The sequence below is a fragment of the Trichosurus vulpecula genome, chromosome 6 (assembly GCF_011100635.1).
Source record: "Trichosurus vulpecula isolate mTriVul1 chromosome 6, mTriVul1.pri, whole genome shotgun sequence".
Classification (NCBI taxonomy): Eukaryota; Metazoa; Chordata; class Mammalia; order Diprotodontia; family Phalangeridae; genus Trichosurus; species Trichosurus vulpecula.
In genome coordinates this window covers 67,136,081-67,157,570 of record NC_050578.1, presented here as the reverse complement: position 1 = coordinate 67,157,570, position 21,490 = coordinate 67,136,081, and the positions used below count along the sequence as shown (strand labels likewise).

General features: G+C 35.8%; 1 protein-coding gene across 1 annotated transcript in view; it reads right to left on the bottom strand.

The window, feature by feature from the left end:
- The window catches only part of BANK1 (B cell scaffold protein with ankyrin repeats 1), a 368,388-nt gene that overhangs the window by 209,809 nt on the left and 137,089 nt on the right, over positions 1 to 21,490 (bottom strand). The window contains exon 7 of the mRNA XM_036764957.1: positions 13,488 to 13,684. Coding sequence (XP_036620852.1) covers positions 13,488 to 13,684 — 197 coding nt within the window. The remainder of the gene's footprint in view (positions 1 to 13,487; positions 13,685 to 21,490) is intronic.

The following is a 21,490-nucleotide window of genomic DNA, read 5'->3' as shown; positions in this document are numbered from 1 at the left end:
CATGACAAATTATGTCGCATTTAGAAGAAACAATGCTTTATCTTTTCAATGTTGTTAGCAATAATACTTTGAACATAAAGATAAAATGAAAATGGAATAATTTTCTGGAAACTAAAATATATAGATTGTTTTGCATCTGGACCTGTTGCTTCCTTAATGTAGGAAATTCTTACTTAGGAAACTCCCTCTCCCAAATGCAGACCTGCACCTGTTCTAATATTTTTAGTTTTAAGGCATAGCCCTGGCCAGAATGGGATTAGATAGAAGGCTTCCTCAGGGTCATAGAGACAGGAGGTATAACAGAAAAGGTCTGAATACCTGTCTACCTGATTCTGAGATTATCACTTGAATCACTAAACAATGCTCTTGCAATACATCAAGGAATAAAAGGAGAGACCCTTCAAATTTTTTTTTAATTTAAAAGAATTGTCAAGGTAAATTTCTCTCCTTAGTATCATGAAAAGCGACTGTGTATGTTTAGCTTTGCAATGGCAAAGTCAATGGAGGTGGAAATTGGGATGTGGTCTGGGCGATTTGATCTGTGTTGAATATTACAGAGTTAAAAACAAGAAATCCACTTCATGGACCTAAATATCTGGTGTGGCTAATTACATCAGCAGCTTGTTCAAATGATCAGGTTGGAGCTATTTTAATCCTGGAGTTGGCTTGGTTGTGTTTTCAACAATAACAAGAGATACCATTTTATGGAGCACATCAGACAAGCTGAAAACATTCGTTCATATTCAATAATCTACTGGATATAAGCAGAGCAGTATTATGTGGAAACATCTTGTGAGGTCCCCTCCAGCTCTAAAATGCCTCTGATTATATATACACACCCATGTGTTTATAATTCTATACATAGACATATGCCCCTAATGAAATAACATGGATTCGTGAAAAGCAAGCATTGATTATATTATTAACTTACTGTTTAGACTGTGTCTGAGCAGCCAGAGGCTAGTGAGACTTGCTTACTATCCAGTTATTAATATCAAGGAAGATCTGAAACAGGGAGATGCTGTATTTACCGAAGGTGCTCTCCAGTACTTCAGTATGCCTGGCAAAGAGCCCAAAAGGAAAGAGGATTCCCCATAATTTGTGTGAACCTTCAAAAATATTGTAAAAACCACAGAATATTCCAGAACCTCCCACACAAGATCTATAGTTCCTCAAATTTAGAGTGGTCTAATAATACAAGAAAGAGCAAGTACACAAAAAGTGTGAGCTTAGTGGGTAGCATAATGTTCAGAGTGCTGACCTTAGAGTAGGGAAGACCTGAGTTCAAATCTTGTTTAAGATACTTACTAGCTGTGTAACTTCAAGCAAGTAATTTAAACTTTTTCCTCTTCAGTTTTATTATCTGTGAAATGGGGATAATAATAACACCTACCTCCTTTGATTGTTGGCATGACCAAATGAGATAACGTATGAAACACTTTGAAAATCTTAAAGTGCTATATAAATGTTAGTTGTTGTTATCATTGCCTAGATTGTATGACAAAGGAATCAGTTGGTCTGCTTACAGATCACTAAAACCTCCAAAATCTCTTTCAGAGAAATTGCTGGATAGCCAAAATTATACAAAACAAAATAAAACAATTGTAAACTTTCAGTGTTGATAATGTGTCAAGCAGTAGGACATAGCAGAGAAAGTAATGGACTGTGTGACAGCCAATGAGAAGCAGTAGGGCAAAGAAGAGAAAGGAATGGCCTGCGAGTCAAAAAAATCTGGGTTAAAATCCTACCTTCAATACTTACTAGCTGTGCGATCGTGAATGAGTCACTTCTCTGAACCTCAGACAATGCTCTAAAACTTTTCTAAGTCATACAGATAGGTAAGATTTGGATCAATGTTTAAATTGGCATGTTAATGAGTAGCAACATGTTCTATTAAGGACAAATAAAGATAATTTCTAGTTAAATGAATCTGCCACTTACAATACCTTTGTACCCTGCTATAAGTTTCATGTCTCCCAAGCATTGACATTCCATGTGTCTGACCTATGCATTCTTCCACTTCTCTCTGCCTAGGAGTGTTGTGAGGATTAAAAAAGACAATATTTTTAAAGCATTTAGCACAGTGCCAGACACATAGTAGGTGCTTAATAAATGCTTTGAAAAATGTTAAAAAAAAACCCCTGCAATACTGTGCTTCCTAGAAGCTTTTCAAAAATAAACCCCACCTGATTATTTTTACTCCAGATTCAAGTTTCATTATTTCCTTGTAACCTTGGACTTATATATAAAATTTCAGATATACATATATTTATTTCCTAGTACATTTGCCACCTCTTTATATTTAGGTTAGCAAGTTCAGTGTTCAAGGTTTTTGATGTTCCCTTAGCTGCTTTGCCTAGAATTAGAATATAATACCATCAGGAATTAATATACATACACACATATATGTGTGTATATATACACGTGTGCATATATACACATATATACATGTATATGTCTGTTGCATACACATATAAATATAAACACATATATGTTTACACTATATATGTATACACACATATTGATATTGATATAGATAGAAATATATAGACATCTCACTGGAGGAGAGGAGTGTTCTCCACTATCTCTTCTGGTTCCCACTCTTATCTCTCTGTGCCCTCTCCTACACACATCTCCTCTGAATGGGTTCAGTTATCATCTCTGTTCAGATGATTCCCAAATCCATATATTGAGCCTTAGTCTCTTGATAGCTACTTGATATCAACTCTTGATATCTACTGTCTTTACCCACTGCTCATTGAGCATCTCTAAATGCATGAATTAAAGTGGACATGTCTAAAAAGGAACCTGCTCTTTCTCTGTCTCCCTAAATATAACCCTCCTCAAGACTCTATCAATGGTAGCATCATTCTTTCCATCATCTAGGTTATCAACTTCAGAGTCACTCTTGGTTGTCTCATCTTCTTTACCTCCATATCTCATTGGATGTGAAGCCTGGTTGACTCTAACTTCACAGATGTCTCTTGTATCTATTCCCTTATCTTTACTCAACGGCAGCTCTCCTAGTTCAGTGTCCCATCTCCTCTATGCTGGGCAATTGCAACAGCCACTTAATAAGAAGCCATTCTTCTAGTTCCAACCCTTTCCAATCCACTCTCCACATAGCTTCTTAAGGTACAATTTTGACCATGGAAATCACCTGCTTAAGAACCTTCCATGGCTCCTACGTCCATGAATAAAATACAAACTCCTCATCTTGGCGTTTGATATCTTCCAATCTGGGGTTCTGGCCTATATTTCCAAGAATATTGCATATTGCTCCCCTTTATTTACTCCTTACATTGCTGCCAAACTGGCTCACTCACTTTCCCAAGATTGACACTCCATCTCTGTCCTCTATACCTTTGAAGAGTTTTCTCTGTGCTTAGAATACTCTTTAATTCTAGGTCTTAGATTCTCTACCCTTATTTCCTGAAAGGCTCAGCTACTATTCCATTTCCTATGGGAAATTTTTCTCAATCCCCTTAAGTTTTAACAAATTCTTTTTCCCACTAAAGTTAGTGTGTGTATATACATACACACACACATATGCATTATATATACACATATAAATACATACATACATATATTTACTTGTTTCCCTATTGTATCTGTGTGTGTGTGTGTGTGTGTGTATATATATGTATATATATATATGTATATGTATACATACACATATATTTACATGTTTCCATGTTGTAGCCCTTCCTCTTTAGGAGAAAGTGAGCTTCTTGAGGGCAGGGAGTCTTTTTTTGGTCTTTGCATCCACAGTCCATAGGACATCACTTTCATAAAGTGAGAACTTTATTAAGCTTATTAATTTATTAATCTAATTAGATCTTGTTGGATTAAATTAGATAGGACTGAATAGGAAAGTATGGCTGTTTTGATTAATATGCATAGGTTATTGGAACAACTAAACTTCATTCATTGGGAACATGAGTAACATATTTTCCATTTTTAATGACCTGTTAATAATAAACATTTTAAATGTTTTTAAAATATTTAAAATATTTTAATAAACATTTTAAATCTTTTGTAAATTTTAAGAAATCTTTGTTTAAGTAGACTATATACTACAAGATACAGAACACTGTGACTATCCTTTCCTTCTTTTTCTTCTGATAGCAACCTCTAGCTGCTACATCCTTATTGGACATTATTTTGATATGGTGCAGGAGAAAGGTCTATGCGTCACTTCTAACAGCATCAAATGGGAAATTGCTCTTATCACAAGTGCTTTCAAAAAGAGCATGCATTTTTAAACACAAGTCATTATTTTTTAAAAACAACAGCTAAAGAGAAAACTTTACAATGTTTTGAAACAAATTTTAATTGTCTACACAACACTGAAATCATTCACAAATATGCTTAAATAATTGACTTTCTCCCACTTGACTTAAGGCCCCTCAAGGACAAGAGACTGTACGTTCTAGTCTTTGGTAATTAACTAATCATAGTGTCCATTAGTACATACTTGGAAGACACTAGGACATTAGGCTGGTTAAGATAGTCTATGCCTTAGTGAGCAGGGTAATGATTGCAATGAATAAATTAATATGCTTATCATAATGAGAAATGGAATCTTTTTTATGAGAAATTTTATAGGACATAAATTCTCTTGATTCCTGAAAGCTTACATTTTGTTGTTGTTTTAACATGGACAAATAACACATAGCCCTAGGTTGGATAGTGTGCACTCAGATAAAATCAACCCTCTTCATCTGATTCCAACCTGTCTTAAATTGTGTATCTAGACCTGGAGGTATTTAAAGTCTTATTCCAGTCCTGAGTGGCTATAACTCTCAAATTTAAAATGAGTCATTGTAGTTATGTAACTCAACAATTACACTATTATTGAACTAGTTTAATAAATAGCATCTATATGCCTAATAATTCTATACTACTTGCATAATCAGAGCAGAGTGGGATATGAAATGAAACTACTTAATTCAACTGACAGCCTCAACAGAAGCATATTTTCTTTTTCACTCCTTCAACATTTGCAGTAAAAGTACAGACAAAGGTTTCTGAAATGGTCTTTGGCTTTAAAAGAAAAAGTTTTAGCTTGTCAGAACAAAATACTACAATTTACCAACTTAATAAGTGCATTGATCCTTTTGTCTAAAACGAAGTTCATTTTCACTAAAAACCAAACTATATGAAGTCTAGGTTTCAGATGAATGATGGGGAAAAAGAAAACTATATGGTTAATCTTTTAACACATTAAACTGAACCTCTATCCTTAAAGCTGCATGCATTTTTTTGTTTGTTTAAGGATTTTATGATTATCTCAAGAAGATTAAGTTTAGGTACCGACATTAAAACATTGGCGTATTTGACAGGGTAAAAAAAAAAAAATTTGCCTTGTGATAATGAGAGTAGTTTTAAAATCCTCTACCCTAAGTTCTAAGTACTAAGTTCTTTCAAGCTGCAATACTACACTCAATTTTTTTTGGCTTACACTCTACCTATCTGAGTCATCCTTTCCCATACTCATATCAATTATAGAGCTGTGATAAAAATACAATTTAATATTTTTTTCAGATTTTATGTGACAGCTATAATAAAAACTTAGTTTGAATAGCTTAAATCTGCACTAAGACTTTTAGGATATTCTATATTTGATACAGCTCAACTGATGATATTAAATGTAACTCTCTGATGATATAGTTTGCTCTATATTAAAATCTGAAAAAAATAATTAAATTTGATTTTTATTGTAGCTGTACAATGGAGATGAGTATGGGAAAATATTGAGAGAAGTAGATCTTAAGTCAGAAAGAAGGGCCTAGTATTGTAGCTTGTAGGAACTTATCATTTTTAATATTAGTAAGGCTTAAATTCACAGGAAGACTTTTGGGACAACTAGCCCTTGTTTGGTGCTTCTGTGGAACTATAATCTCATTAATGTGGATATTCTTCCCATCATGGAAATAACAACCCACCCAGATTTATCCTTCTTATACTAATCTTGCCTGTGTCTTTCTATAATTTCCCCATGGAGTTTCTGCTAATATTCTCATTGACTTGATCTTCTGATCTCTTGACATTGAGTAGACACCAATGGAACTGCTAGGCTGTCCATCAGTTTCCTCACTTTCAGCTTAAGAGCAACCTACTTTATTTTCCAAATGTATATCTCTCTGATCACCTGCTTTAAATGCCTTTTTCTATATTATTCTTTGTTTAAAACAGATGGCAGTCTGCGCACACCAACCAACCACTCTATATTTGTTTGCATGTAATCTCCTTCATTAGATTGTGAGCTCCATAAAAGAAGGGGCTAATTTTGCCTCTACTTTGAATCTTTAGTATATTGCCTGGCATACTGTAGACACTTAATTGATTTAACTTGACCTTCTTGGGTGTCCTTTACCTTTGATTCTTCCTTGACACAAGCCATGAAGCATCAAATACTGAAACAATGATTAAATTCCCATTAACTAAAAGAGGTGTGTCCTTAAAACTAGACTTAAAGAGATTCCTGCTAGTTCTTTAGCCAGCAAAACTAGTTTATTTGTTTGAAAGAAGAAAAAAATCACTTTTTTTTTTTTGGCAATTAACGAAATAGGAAAACTTCGGCTGCAGAATACTGGTTTCACCCTGTAAAAATATTCCATAAAGTAGGTTACCTGGGGTAGTATCTCCATATACATGCATCTAAAAAAAAACCTCTTCACACTCAAAGTCTTCTGGCCTTCTAACATTCTAAACCTTAAAGCTTTATTATTATTTAGAAGGTAAATCTACCTCAAACAGGGTAAATGGTTTCATTTAGCAGCATAGCCTTATCTTGTAGCTGAATTTTAAGGTACTAAAAATTACTCAAAATGCACACAGTAGTAACATCATAAAATGATCTCATATTTGGTATTTTTCTCCCACCTTTTCCCAAATACCATCTGAAATTCAGATCAGAGAAATTAGTTTAAAACAAAGAAGTTTGTGGTTAAGGTTATTAGATATTGTCAAGATCAAGATCACAAGATCACATCTGCTTCTCCATATTGTATTTGATTTCTATGTAAGTAAGCAACAGGCATTCATAGCAAATACCTACTCTATGCATAATCCTGTGCTAGGGGCTATGACAGGTAATGAGACATGGTTCTTGCCTACAAAAGCCTAAACACAATTGAAGAGGAAAGATTCACAATGAAACAACTGGGAGAGACCGTGTATATTATATAAAGTATGCAGTACATGCAGCTGGAAAATAAACTGATATCATATGTTTTAGCAAAATAAAGTGTGGATGCAATAATGATAGAAAATGCAAGATATAGAGAATGCAATGATCGATGCAGGCTGGCTGTTTAAACACAAACCTTCTTCATCAAAGAATGGAATCATTGTATAGACCAAGTTATTACTGCTTATACTAGGAATGCTTTAGCCTCCTCTTTCTGGTCTATCAGCAACCTTCCTCTTCACCCCCTGTGCACCCCGATCCATTTTAACAGGATTTGGGTTCTATTACCCATCAGCCAACCACTAGAGGGCAATAGTCACACACACTTGAAAGTGTTTTCTCAGAGTACATATGAATTACAGGCATTCCTCATATATAGGTCAAAAAATAGTAGATTGGGTCACAGAAAGAAAAATTATCTACTCTGGACATGATGGAGTCATTCTGTAGAGATCATTTATAGTTGACCAGGAGGAAATTGAGAAAAAAAGATAGTTACCCTATCTCTAAGATTCATTTCAGCAATCATTTATTTTTTCATGTGTAAGGCACTGACTTTCCTGAGGACTTCTTGCCCTCAAAGACCTTACATTCTAGGTATAATTAAAATCCTTGATTTTCTCATGGAATCTTTACATTTAAGCTTTTTTTATTCCAACAGAACGTATTTAAGTGGATTTTTCCTTTGGAATTTCAGAGTTGGTCTTTGGGACACTAGGTTGGAAGCAAGGAAACGTGGGATATTGGTCTTACTTTGTATTTCAGTAGTTAGAAGAAATCTTTTAAAAGTTTTGGTATCATATCTAGGCTAATGAGAACAATCCTACCAACCTATAAAGGCTATTTTGAGTATTAATTTAATCATTTTTAACAACACATATTTTTAACAGTGGGGGAGAAGGGGCAAAAGAAGCCATATAGATATAAATATTTTTAAAATTAATTTTCAATTGTATAAGAACATTTTATCCATCTATTGTGTAGATTTGCAGAAAATTTCTAAAGCCAGAGTCAAGTGTGAATTTCCCTCCAACTTTTCATTTCAGGTAAAAGTAATAATGACAATATTGACTCCAAATCTTCTCATAGGAACAGTTCAGTAGGAATTTTTGAGATTATTTCACAGGTGAGGAAATTGAGGCCCAAAGAGATTAAGTAACTTGCTCAAAGTCACTTGTCTAATTATTGGCAGAGCAGCAACTATGACCAGCATCAGTTGACTACCAGTCCTGTACAACAAACTGCCTCTCAGTAAACATTTCTTCTTGCTACTCTTACCCTGGATGTGGAAAACAACTTATTATTAAAGAAGTGCTTTTCAAACCTTAAAACATCAAACAAATGTAAATTATTATTATTGTATGTATTTAATATGTAAATGACATAAATATGTATATTTTATATGATGAATAATTAAAAATAATAATAGAGATTATCTAAATGTATGTATTTCAAATATGAATAATATAAACATGTATATATTTATATGATAAATAATTAAAAACTGATAATAGTGATGGTAGATTATCTAGATTTATATTGGGCTATATCGAACTACTACATGCTACTTGCTGGGCCATTTCCAGTCTTCCTGATCTATATCTGGGCACCAGACCCAGATGGCTCCAGAGGACAAAGTGAGGCTGGTGACTTTGTATAGCCGTCCCTCACTTAAATCCAATTGCCTTGCAAGTCAAGACATCACCTTCCTGGTGTCATGGCCCTCTTCGAGAACAATGCGCCAAGCATAACGCAACTACAACATGCCCCTTAAATATAACTGTTTAAAATTTTCTTTTAAATCTTAAGAACATGACTCCTAGGGCTTGGTAACCAGTTTCAGAACCATCATAGGAAGGTTCCCTGATTTCTTATCTAAATAGTTTTCTCCACTAGAATCCTACTCTGTTGACTCATCAGGGCATGGATGTGTTCTGGACTCCACAAGACTATTCAAAAGCAATGTAAGCTTTGGCAGGTTCAACAGCTACAGATGTTTTGAATATAGGTCTGTTGATAGACTTTGTATCTGCTGTCCAAGAATCACAATAGTCAAGTTCAGAGAAGCTTACTTCTCACTGAAAGATTAGCCACCTGTGTGATAAAAATTATCTTTGGCCAAAGCAACCCAAGGATGAAAACAGTGACTCCTAGTTTCATGTGATCCCTATACCTTTCCATTTTGAGGGTGAGATGTGGCAGAAAAGCTGAAGTAAATAGAGGATGCTATGTATCATTTCTGTCTTTGCCCATGCACCTACAAACATTAATTAAATGACATTACTTTTACTGTGATCATTGTCAATCAGTAACTTGGTATCTTTTATATGAGACAAGGAATGAAGATATATTTAAAAATAATACTACAAATGAGTGACTGTACAGCCCCAAATTACATACCATGTAAATCTAGGCATAACTATCAATTAACAAAAAAAGGTCAACACTCAACCAAAGAGAGGCAGGTAAGGCATCCTCTAAAAAAATAAAAACAGCAACCTAGAAGTGTGGAAGATACTAAACTTACAAACCCTCCAAACCAGGGGTTAGCAAACTCTGGTATGGATCCTCTGCTCCTTGTTTGTGAGCAGCCTATGAGTTAAGAACGATTGTCATATTTTAGAATAAAGTTTTATTGTTTTTAGAAATTTAAAGCCATGGGTAGACAGGATCTGGACCTCAGCTGAAGTTTGACTACTGCTGTCTAAACAACAGAAATAAAAAGTAAAAAGTACAATTACCAAGGAAAGAATATGTAATGAAATAAATTACTTAAGATTAAAAAAAATCTTCAGCTAAATAGAAAAGCAGTTTACAGGTTCTCTCCAGAAAGGCAAATAAAATAGTGAGGAGACCTCATTTAATTGGTGTTTTCAGTACCTTATTTTAACTAGTGAAGCAAACGGCTGCCACACAAAGGAAGCCAAGAGGACCAGAAACCATTTTAGCCTCTTAACCCCCTTAGTAAATAAAGAGACACATAATCCAATGGAAATGTGACTTTAGAGTATAAACTAATTAAGAAAACAACCTCTCACACAAACACAGATATGCACACAAACGAAACAAGAAATACATTAAGATGCCAAAGGAATCTATAGAAAACTTGGTGTGAGAGTCAAGCAAGGCAGATCATTCAATATCAGTATGACCAAAAATGTCAAATGGATTAAATCCTTCAGTTTTTTATAGTGATATTTTCTCAATGATGATGAGAAAACTATTAAAGTTAGACTCTACTAGCTCAGTCCTTCATGAGAAGTGATAATGTTATTTGAAAAGATTCCCAAAAGAAAAGAGATTGCACTTAACCAAATATGTGTAACAAAAGAAATTTGAATTGGAAATGACATGATTTTAATACACTTAGATATTAATTCCCCAAGGTGGGGGGGGACTCCAAAAGATTGGAGAAGATTCACAGGGCTTCCTTGAGCCCTGCCCTCTCCTTTTCCCCCCAAATAGAGCCAAGATGATATTAGCAACAACCATCCCATATATCTGCTTTCTCTTCTCTATAATATTTTTGAGAATGGTCTATGCCACCATGGAAGGTGTTTTAATGAACACGTTTGGAGGAAATATCAGGATTTTGTAGTCAGTTTTCTGTAACAGATAATACTATTTCAGTCACATACCTGACCCAGTGAGAGAATATAACACCTGAATCGTTTTTCATTTGTTGATTTTTTTAAACAGCACTTGAGTCTGGAGAACAAAATGCAACTTAAAAAAAAGCTCTCATCAGATAAATTATCTTCCAAATACACATTAAGCTATACCAACTGAAATCAACTCAATTTTTCTAGATATGTTTTCAAAAGGTTTTTTCCCCCCAACTCTCTAGTTTGACACAGTTAAATTGAACAAATACCATATTTCTAAAGACTCATGTAAGTATGTTGTTTTTTTCAGTGTAGAGATGGGAATCATTGGTAGAGTCCAAATTCTAAACATTGAAGAAATTCCCTGTTTTTAACCTCTTTTAATTAATTTTTAATTAACATTTTGATAAATTTTGCTTGTTTTGGTTAATTTTCCACGTAGACTTTGAAGATTTATACTACTTTTGAACAGTCTGATTGTAAACACTAGGAAAAGTACATAATACACAAATATGCTACTAATAAGTAAATATTTTATTAACATTTAACGATTATGTGATTTACCTAGGCAGGTATAAAATGGTTTTTAATGAGGAAAAAAGCCTTTAAATGAATTAATTTCCTAACATTTTCTACAGCTTATTAAAGAATGAGAAGGTCCATTTCTGACATTTCTCCACTGGAGAAATTCAGACTTTCTCTTTTTTTAAATAAAGAACTGATGATAAGAAAAGTAATCATTCTGGCAGATACACTAAGGAGCACATTTCATATATGTGTATATGTATATGTATGTGTATATGTATATGTGTATGTATATGTATATGGTGTGTTACAGAAGTCAAATATGCACAGATATGCAAAACTACATAATTAAATGTTTGCTATAGCTTGGTCACTAAAAAAGCAAAACATGACTGCACCCATAATTATTTATGAATTATCAAAATAATTGAGGAGCAATGGTATTGGCTGCTGTGGCCATCCCTTGCAACAGTTGCAGCCATTTGCTGACATCAGGTAGTTGCCCAAATTCTTCAGCTGCCCAACTGACGTGGCAAAACATGTTAAAGAATCTTTTTTAACAGAGACTAACAACCTGTAGTCACAGGGCATCCAGAAAAGCAGAGAAATTCAACTAACACTGGAAAATAACTTATGAGCTGTTAAGTCTGCATCCTCAGAATGCAGAAAGTTATAAAAGAGTGAAGGGGGAGGACTTAGAAAGCAACAGACTATTTCTAAATAGTGGAAGACCACCTTATTAAATAAAGTGAGGGTTGTAAACAGAATGTCAGCCAGTGTTCTGACCATGGTGATACATGAATTCAATGAAGCAATGAAATGCCTCCTGTCCTGGGCAGAAAACTTTTTTAAAACTTCTGAAGTAATGGTAATGGAGTGGCAGATAAGGGGTAAAATATATTAAGAATCAGACAGAGTATAGACATTAATTTAACTGTTAGTACATTAAAGCTTTCACCATTGACCAATGTTAAGAAAACAGAACACAAGAACCTTATCCATATTGTCATTCTCATTAACATGAAACCAGTTTCAGAGAAATGAAGGGATGACTCAGAGATCCTCCTTGGAGAGGTATCAAAGGAGTTGCTGTAGTTGGTTTGTTGTCATTGGGTGATGGGGCAGGGACATCCACTGCCAGAATGTGAAGCACAAGGCTATGAGTTTCCTAGTGGCTACTGTGGCTAGTGTACAGAGTTGGTTAGGGCACGGGGGATGCAGAGGGGCATTCTAAGTATTTCAGTTTTCAGATATTATTCCATGAGCTTTTTTTACCTCATGCAGTAAGATCTTTCAGTCTTCTTATGATATGGATTCAGATTTAATCACTCTGTATCTGGCACATAATTCCTTATTTTTTAGGGTTGGAGGAGGTTGGAGAACTTTGAGGAAAACAACTCCTCTGCATCATGTCAATTATCTCCCACTAGTTTATTGGTAAAAGGAAGACTAATTTGGAAGTAAAGTTTAATATTTCACAGAGTTGGGTTTAAGAATACTTTTGCATTTCAGAAATTTCATTTTGCAGAGTAAAATAGGTTCTTAAAATGTCTCTTTCTCTTCATAACACTTTATTAGCATATTGTCTTTTAAAAGAGACATCTGCAGGTTATGGGTTGGGCATAGACTGAGGCTGACTGCAGACTGCATCTTTGGTAGGAGATCATTAGAGGGAATTACAGAACAAGCAGCATCAATTAACTTTTTGTTAACTTCCATTTCTTTGTTTCCTTTTTAATTATTAGCTTATTTCTTTTTACATATCAGATTCAAAAAAGTTTTTGTTATATTTTACTTTTATGTATATTCTAATAATTTGTTCTAATCCAGCAATAATTTCCAGTAGGCAAATGGTAAACAATACTGGATTAATTTTGTCACCACTAACAAGCAGGCTGCACAATACATAGAAAATTCAAGGTGTTTTTTTTTAATAAGGTGACATTAAAGGTTAACAATTCACTGTATTCCTAAACTTGTTTGACAAAAGCATTTGGCTAAATGTGGACTAGAAAATGGAAAAGTGTGAGCTGATCAGTTGAGCCATTCACTTTTACTGGAAAATAACTCAAAGACCTACTGTTGATAGATGAATAGCAACTTTTTCATATGAGGACAATATACCAACACATACACAGTATTTGGGCCCATTTGTAACTCACTGAAAATTCTTCAAGGATTCTCTTGATCTCCTCATGACCTTGATTTTCAGCAATATGTGCAGGGTCTGCTCCTTCTATATTTCTAGCTTTTGATGCCCAAGTCGCACCTGAACACTGAAGTAAATGGACAGCCAAATTCTTTAAGCCAAACCTTGCTGCACAGTGGAGAAGGGTGGGAAGTTCTTGAAATTGTTTATCTGTAAACATAGGAAAACAAAACAATTTAACACCATTAAAATTTTTATATATCACATATACGAGTCCATGTGGTATGGTGTGAAGAGGACTGGTCTCAGCAAAAAGGAGACTATGAGTTGGATCCTGAACTCTGGCATAAACTGCTAATACGACCCTGGAAAAGTCACTTAAAATCACAGTGCCCCCAAGCAACTTTCTAAGGATATAAGAAGCAGAGAAGGTGCAGACCTCTATTGGTAGAAATTTCCTCACCTGGAGTTTCTTATAGAAATGAAATTACTCACTTGGTCCAAACATAAATATATGCAAAAATACATACCAGCATGCGTGGGTATACATTTCTGTGCATATACACACATATGTATATCTAATATGCCTGTAGTCTTGTGTTTCACAATCTGACAGTGGATGTCCCTGACCTATTCCCCCATGGCAGCAAGTCAATTATACCAACTCCTGTATTCATCTCTCTAAAGAGAATCTTTGAGTCATCCCTCCATTTCTTTGTAACTGGTTTATTGTAGAAATGAAAATGCCAATACAGATAGGGTTCTTGAGGTCTGTTTCTTTATATTGATCAAAACTTCATTACCAGCAGTTCCCCATACTAAAGAAATCTCAAATCCAGTTTAAAAAATGGTGTCAAGTACTATGCCACATACTGGGGAGACAAATACATTAATGTCCCTGACCTTAAGTAGTTTACATTTTGTTGGATGGCACAATATATACACAGATAATTAAATGGAAGATGATATGGGTAGTGGGAAGGGAGAGAATTACTGGGAAGTCCAGAAAAGTTCCTGGGTCCTAGAGATGACAGCTGAACTGAGCCTTGAACAGAGTCAGTGATTCTAATTTGAATTATTTGCTAGTTTTAGAAGTTATCTGCTATGCTAGAAAGAAAGAAAAAAAGAAAGGAAGAAAGAAAAAAGAAGGAAGGAAGAAAGGAAGGAAAGAAGGAAGGAAGGAAGGAGGGAAGGAAGGAAGGAAATTCTTTTTCTTCTGTTTTCATTTCCTACACTAAATGAACTCACTCTCATTAGCAATTTGTACATGGGAGAGTCAGATGTTAATTTTATGGTTATGACTACCACCTCTACTCTAGTGATTTCTGAGAGTTTCAAAAACGGAGCATCATTTCTCTAGAATGTTCAGAGAACTTAGCAGAAACCCAAGAAATAAAAATCTCTAAGTTTATGGACAAGGTTTTAAATTTTTTTCTTCATTCTAATGGTGAATTAAACAAAAAATTCCTAGTGGGTGTATATATTATTTCCCTGTACTACATAAAACTTTAAAATAAACAAACAAAAACCCAGCCAAACAATCAAATAAACAAACAGAAAACAAAACAGTTTAAATTATAGACAAATTTCACTGGTCTGTAGCTTCTGAATGGATGGTTTCTATGGGGCTTTAATAACTTTCTTACCCTCATTCTCAAGTTGGAACTCCATAATTACTTGTTAATTATCCAAAACCATTAAGGGACAAATCACTCAACTCTTTTCCCAATGACAAAGACCAAGTAAATGACAGTAAATGTCATGTTTTCCACACTAACCTGAAAAATAGTCTTATGGAACTCATACACCAGCTTATTTTAATAGATTTATTATTAGCATAAACAGAGGCAAGCAATGTAAAGACTTAAGGCAAGTCTGGGACAAAGACATCAGAGTAAGCTAATTCCACTCATTCCAGGAGAATTGTAATTCAAAAGAAAGGTTAATAGAAAAAAAAAAAAACAAACACCAGACCCAGGCAACCTGGAAAAGATTTTAAAATTCTGGATCTTCCCAGGCTCATTTTATCTCTTTGTTAGTGGGCAGCACTGGAATAAATGACAGAATAAGAAAGATGCCACAGAAAAGCTTGCAAGTAAAGAGGAGTCATAATTTGAGATATTCAATCACTGCTCTGCTCCTAGGCCAAATAGAAGCTTCTAGTTCTAAGTGTTAAAATAAATGCTTGTTGACCTAAATTAGTGCATAGTCCTTTTCTCTTGTTTCAATCTGTAAAGCAAAACAACAGTAACAAAAATGTTCCCTGTCATTTTTATAGCATTATAAGGTGCACCACACATTTTTCTCAAGCTTAGCCTAGGAGATAGGTGACAAGTATCACTAACTCAATTTTACAGATAAAGAAAGAAGGTGAGTTTTTGAAATTTTGTTTTTGTGGAATTTTATTTATGAAATAAAACAAGTATTGTATAGTAAAGGAACCATAAAATAGTATAAGAAAAAGATGATTGCACACAAAACTGAAATCTATTATGTACAACATGGTATTCTTTCAAAATATGTAAGAAAGTTATGTAAATTTCTTTTTTTAAACTTTTTTTCCTTCCCTCCCTTCCCCCCATGACCCCTGTGCCTCAGAAATGGCTACCATTTGACAAAAAGAGGTGTGTGTATACATACATATATACATATGTATGTATATATACACATATATACATGTATATGTATGTATATGCATACACATATGTACAGAAAATTATTCTTTACAAACTTCTATTTCTCTAGATGCAGATAGCATCTTTTTCATGTGTTCCTTATAGTTAATCTGGGTATTTATAATAGTCAAAATAACATAATCACTCAAAGATATCATTAAAACAATATAGCTGTTACTATATACAATTTTCTCTTGGTTCTGCTCATTTCACTCTTCATTATTTTGTGCAAGTCTTTCCCTGTTTTTCTAAAATCATTGAGCTTATCATTTCTTATAGAACACTAGTTTTCTATCACTATCATAGCCCCTACTTGTTCAGCCATTCCCCAACTGATGGACACATCTGGACTTCCCAATTCTTTGCAACCACAAAAAGAGCTGCTACAAATATTTTAGAACTTGTAAGTTCTTTTCATCCCCCACCCCATCATCTTTGGAAATAGACCTGGTAGTGTTATTGCTGGGTTGAAGGTATAGTTTTTGAGATGTTGAGTGAACCATGGTCACTACTAGGTATACGACGAGGCAAAATGTAAACACAAGTTCAAAACCTATTCCAAGATCCCATACTAACCCCAAACTTTATTCTTTGTCAAGACTTGTGTGCTGCGGGTAAAGAGTGCAGGGTGTGGAGTAAGTGGGCATTGGTTTAAATTCTGCCTCTGCTTCTGTGTGACCTTGGCCAAGTCATTCAGCATCTCCTGGCTTCAGTTACTCATCTGCAAAATGACGGATTTGGACAAGATTACTTTTAAAATTTCCTCAGGCTCTTAATCTGTGATCCCATGTTTTCATTAGTTAGAGAACTACATTATTTTGGAAACTCCTTCTACCAATGTAGCTTGGTACCACATCAGTAAGTTATGATCTTAGATACAGAAGTATTTAATGTTTGTGTGTCATGGGCTCGAGCCTTTGGTAGTCTGGTGGAGCCTATGGTATGCTCAGAATAAGTTAAAAAATCATAAAAAAATACATAGAATTACAAAACACACCACTTACACTGAAATAAAGATGTATTTTTTCCTATAAAAATTAATGGAACTCCTGAAATTGATGACTAAAAACCTCTCTCTTAGAGAGTTAGCTGCCCATGGCACATATAGGTTAAGTGACTTTTCTACATTTACAACTAATACTTTGAAGATACATGCAATGAACCTAATTTTTTTGATTCCAAATCCAGGATTTTAGCCAACATGTGCCACTATTTGAGCCATAACCCCTACAGATTGTCTTTGTTACCTGCTGCCTGGTACCTAATGTCTTTTCTCACATGAGAGAAATGATTATTTCTCTACTATATTAATAGCCAGTTATTGAATTAGGACTAATGTTTTTTCCCTTCCTTTTCCTCATTTAGAAATCAACCTCTAGGTTATCAATCCTTTAAAAGACAGGGCTGTGGGCAGATGCATCCCACTGGGAAAACTCAGATCTTATTAAAAGGTAAAGAAATTTTAGATTAGGTGAATTGGTATATTCCAGCCCATTGGTTTTTTTTATTCAGACAGGTCTGGGTAGAAGTGGATTTCCTCCTTTTGTTTATATTGCCCTAGATGGGGTGATATGGGTATAGATAAATCTCTTTGACCAAGACTAAGTCACCAGAGTTATATACTCCCAGACTCTCATTAGAATAAGCCCACCTCTCATTATAATATTCATTCTCTCATCACTTCTAAATCAGAGTTGATTTCCACCTTGAGGAACACCCACTCTTCAAAGGGCATAAGTTCCATAAGGAGTCTTTGGCATTGTAGAGTGTCACTGACCCCTTTTTATGAATTATCCTTTAGCATGGTTAATGAAATGACTAATTACCCAGAAACTATGTCTCTTGAGCTTTTCATATGTCACACACACTATCCCGATACTTTGCTTCATCCACATGTTCAGACATCCTACCTTCACCTACTGCTGGCATCTTCCTAGATCACCTACAAAATTATCTAGTTTCCAGGTTAAACCTGTCTTAGTTTGGTCCTTCTGATACCTCAGGACTGCTATGTTACTTGCTTGCATCAGTGAACAGGTAATAGGGGAGAGGCTGTAAGATTACACAAAGGGAGTGGGGAGAAGGGAGCAAGCATTTATTAAGCACCTACTACATGCCAGACACTATTCCAGCACCTACTATGCTCAAAGGTTTTTACAAATCTTATCTCATTTTGAAGTAGGTGCTATTTTGATCTCCAGTTCCTATTTTAGGAAAGTGAGAGATACAGACTTAACAGAGGTTAAGTTACTTTGACACAGGGTTACACAGCTAGTGTCAGAGGCCATATTTGAACTCAAGTCTTCCTGACTCTAGGCTGTGTTCTAATCACTGTACCACCTAGCTTCCTGTAAGACCATGGGTGGGGGGGAAGGGTAGGAAGGGAGGAAATTTACACCTGTGAATTCAGTAGTATAGGGCAATTCCCAGTGTGGTAATTTTCTTCATTCATATAGATGACAACTCATGAGTAACTTAGAGTCTTAGAGGTTCAGTGCTCGTGGCTGAAAAGGTAGTAGATTGCAGAAGTATGATGTGAACCCACAACTCTAATGCCAACCCTCTATCCTCTATGTCCCTTTATATATTATGGCTATAATTGCAAACATGCTATGGTTGTAACTCTGTTAGTGTGGTGCTGATTTTATTCATACATAACTTGTTTGGTGCAGGTAGGGAGAAGATAGACAAGTGATTCATGGAGAGGGAAGATAGAGGGCTTGGTAGGGTTCAAATTAGATTTGATTATTTTATTTCTCAAAGTAAGCACCAGTTACTAGAGCCCAAACCAAAAATACCTTTCTAAAGCCTAAGTTTAGAAATTATTGATTGGAGAGCCAAGATGGCTGCATGAAGGCAGCGTCTTACCAGAGCTCTCTCACAAGGTCTGTCAGATTCCTATAAAAAGTGAATTTGAGCAGATTTCAGAGAGTCAGAAACTGCGAGCAGTCTGAGTGGGGCAAATTTCTGAGCTGGGAAAGTCTGGAAGGCCGAAGGCATGAATCTGTAGGCTTGGAGAGGGCTCGATGTGGGGAGCTGCTCCAGACCAAAGCACAAGTGGCTGGCTGGGAAATCCACATGTGAGACAGGCTGGGAGAAAGCTGGGCACCCGAAACTGCCAGAGATCCCCAGGCCTCCCAACAGAGGACGGCAGTCTGTGGAAGCGAGGAGAGGCAGCGCAATGCCACTGGCGGGCTGGGAAAACACCTACTCTGGAGGCTTGCAGCCCGAAGGAGTGAAATGCGGCTTCCGGGACACATAACGGCCAGGTAAACGGCTCTAATCCCTCCACCCCTCACCCAGAGAATTCCTTGGGAAAAAAAAAAGAATGCTGGAACAGAGGAGAAAGAAGTGGAGCTTCAGTGGTCAAATAGTAGAAGTTCATTAGTCCCAGAGGGGCAGAGTTGGCAGGGGTCAGCACCAGGAGCCAAGATGTAATCTTGCTCCTCCAGGGGAAGTGCCAGACATCAACTCAAACAACAAACAATCTGAGACCATTGCTGAAGAGCAACAGTGCTGGAGAGCACCCATAGGGAGTGAGAAGTCAGGGAGCCAGACCCATCCCCCACACCTCAGGAAACTGAAGGCTGTAATTCTAGACTCACATTCCCCTGAATAAGAAAGCTGGGACAGAGAGCCCTGAGCCCCAAAGGCAGAAATTTGTTATAAACCCAGGAAAAGGCAAACCAACAAACATGAAGAAGAACACAACAAAAAAAACCAAGGACAATAGATTCTTTTTATGGCGACAGGCAGGATCAAAATACCAATATGGAAGAGAACAGCAATGACACTATAGATACATCGGATACCTCAAAAGGTAATGTGAACTGGTCTCCAGTCCAAAAAAGCACTGCTGGAAGAGCTAAAGGAGGATTTTAAAAAACAAATTAGGGAGCTAAAAGAAAATATGGAAAAAAAAGATTGGTGAAATGGCTACGGAGATTCACAATCTAGAGAGAGAAAATGACACCCTGACAGGCAAAATCAACCAATTGGAAAAGGAGATTCAAAAGCAAAATGAAAACACTAACTCATTAAAAGTTAGAGTTGAGCAAGTGGGACCTAATGACTCTATGAGGCACCAAGAAGTAGTAAAACAAAATATAAAGAATGAAAAAAATAGAAAAAAATGTGAAATATCTGACTGGGAAAACAACTGACCTGGAAAAGAGATCCAGGAGAGACAATTTAAGAGTTATTGGTCTACTGGAAATCCACAATGAAAAAAAAGAGCCTTGAGAGCATCTTCGAAGAAATTATCAAAGACAACTGGCCAGAGGTCCTAGAACCAGAAGGCAAAATAGTCATTGAAAGAATTCACCGATCACCCCCTGAAAGAGATCCCAAACTGAAAACACCAAGAAATATTATAGCCAAATTTCAGAACTATAGACTAAAGGAGAAAATACTGCAAGCACCCAAAAAGAAGCAATTCAAATATCGTGGAACTACAGTCAGGATCACGCAGGATCTCTCAGCTTCCACATTAAAAGACAGGAGAAATTGGAATATGATATTCCAAAGGGCAAAGGAGCTGGGACTGCAACCAAGGATCAACTACCCAGCAAAACTAAGCATAATTTTCCAGGCAAGGCGATGGACATTCAATGAAATAAGGGAATTCCAGACCTTCCTGATAGAAAGGACAGAACTCAATGGAAAATTTGATCTCCAAATACAAAACTCAACAGAGACATAAAAAGGTAACCAGGGGGGGAAATCCCCACAAACCTTATTAACCGATAAGGGCACGTTGTCTGCATCTTTATGTGGGAGTATATCATATGTATGTTTATATATATATATATATATATATATATATATATATATATATATATATGTCAGTTTTGAGAATGGTACAGGTATTATGACAATTGAAAGGGATACACATAGATTGTGAATGCCTGTAAAAATTAACTGATGTAAAGATGAAAAAAAATAAGTAAGAAATGTAAAGGGAGGGCTATGAGAGAAGAGGTAAGGAGGTAGTAGAAAAGAGTAAATTACACCAAATTAAGAGGCACAAAAACATATTACAGTAGAGGGAATGAGGGGAGGGAGAAGAGCAGTATTTGAACATCACTGTCATCAGATCTGGTTCAAAAAGGGAATAACATACCCTGATCAGTTTTGAAATCTAACTTGACCTACAGGAAGCAGGAGGGGAAGGGGGGGAAAAGGGAGGGGAGTAGTCAGAAGGGAGGGGAGAAGTAGCAAGTGGGAAATGTTAAGATAAGGGAGGGGAATAAAGAGGGAGGGTAAACTGAAGGAGGAGGCGGTCAAAAGCAAAACTTTGTTGAGGAGGAGAAGGGGAAAGGGAGAAATAAAAGCATAAACA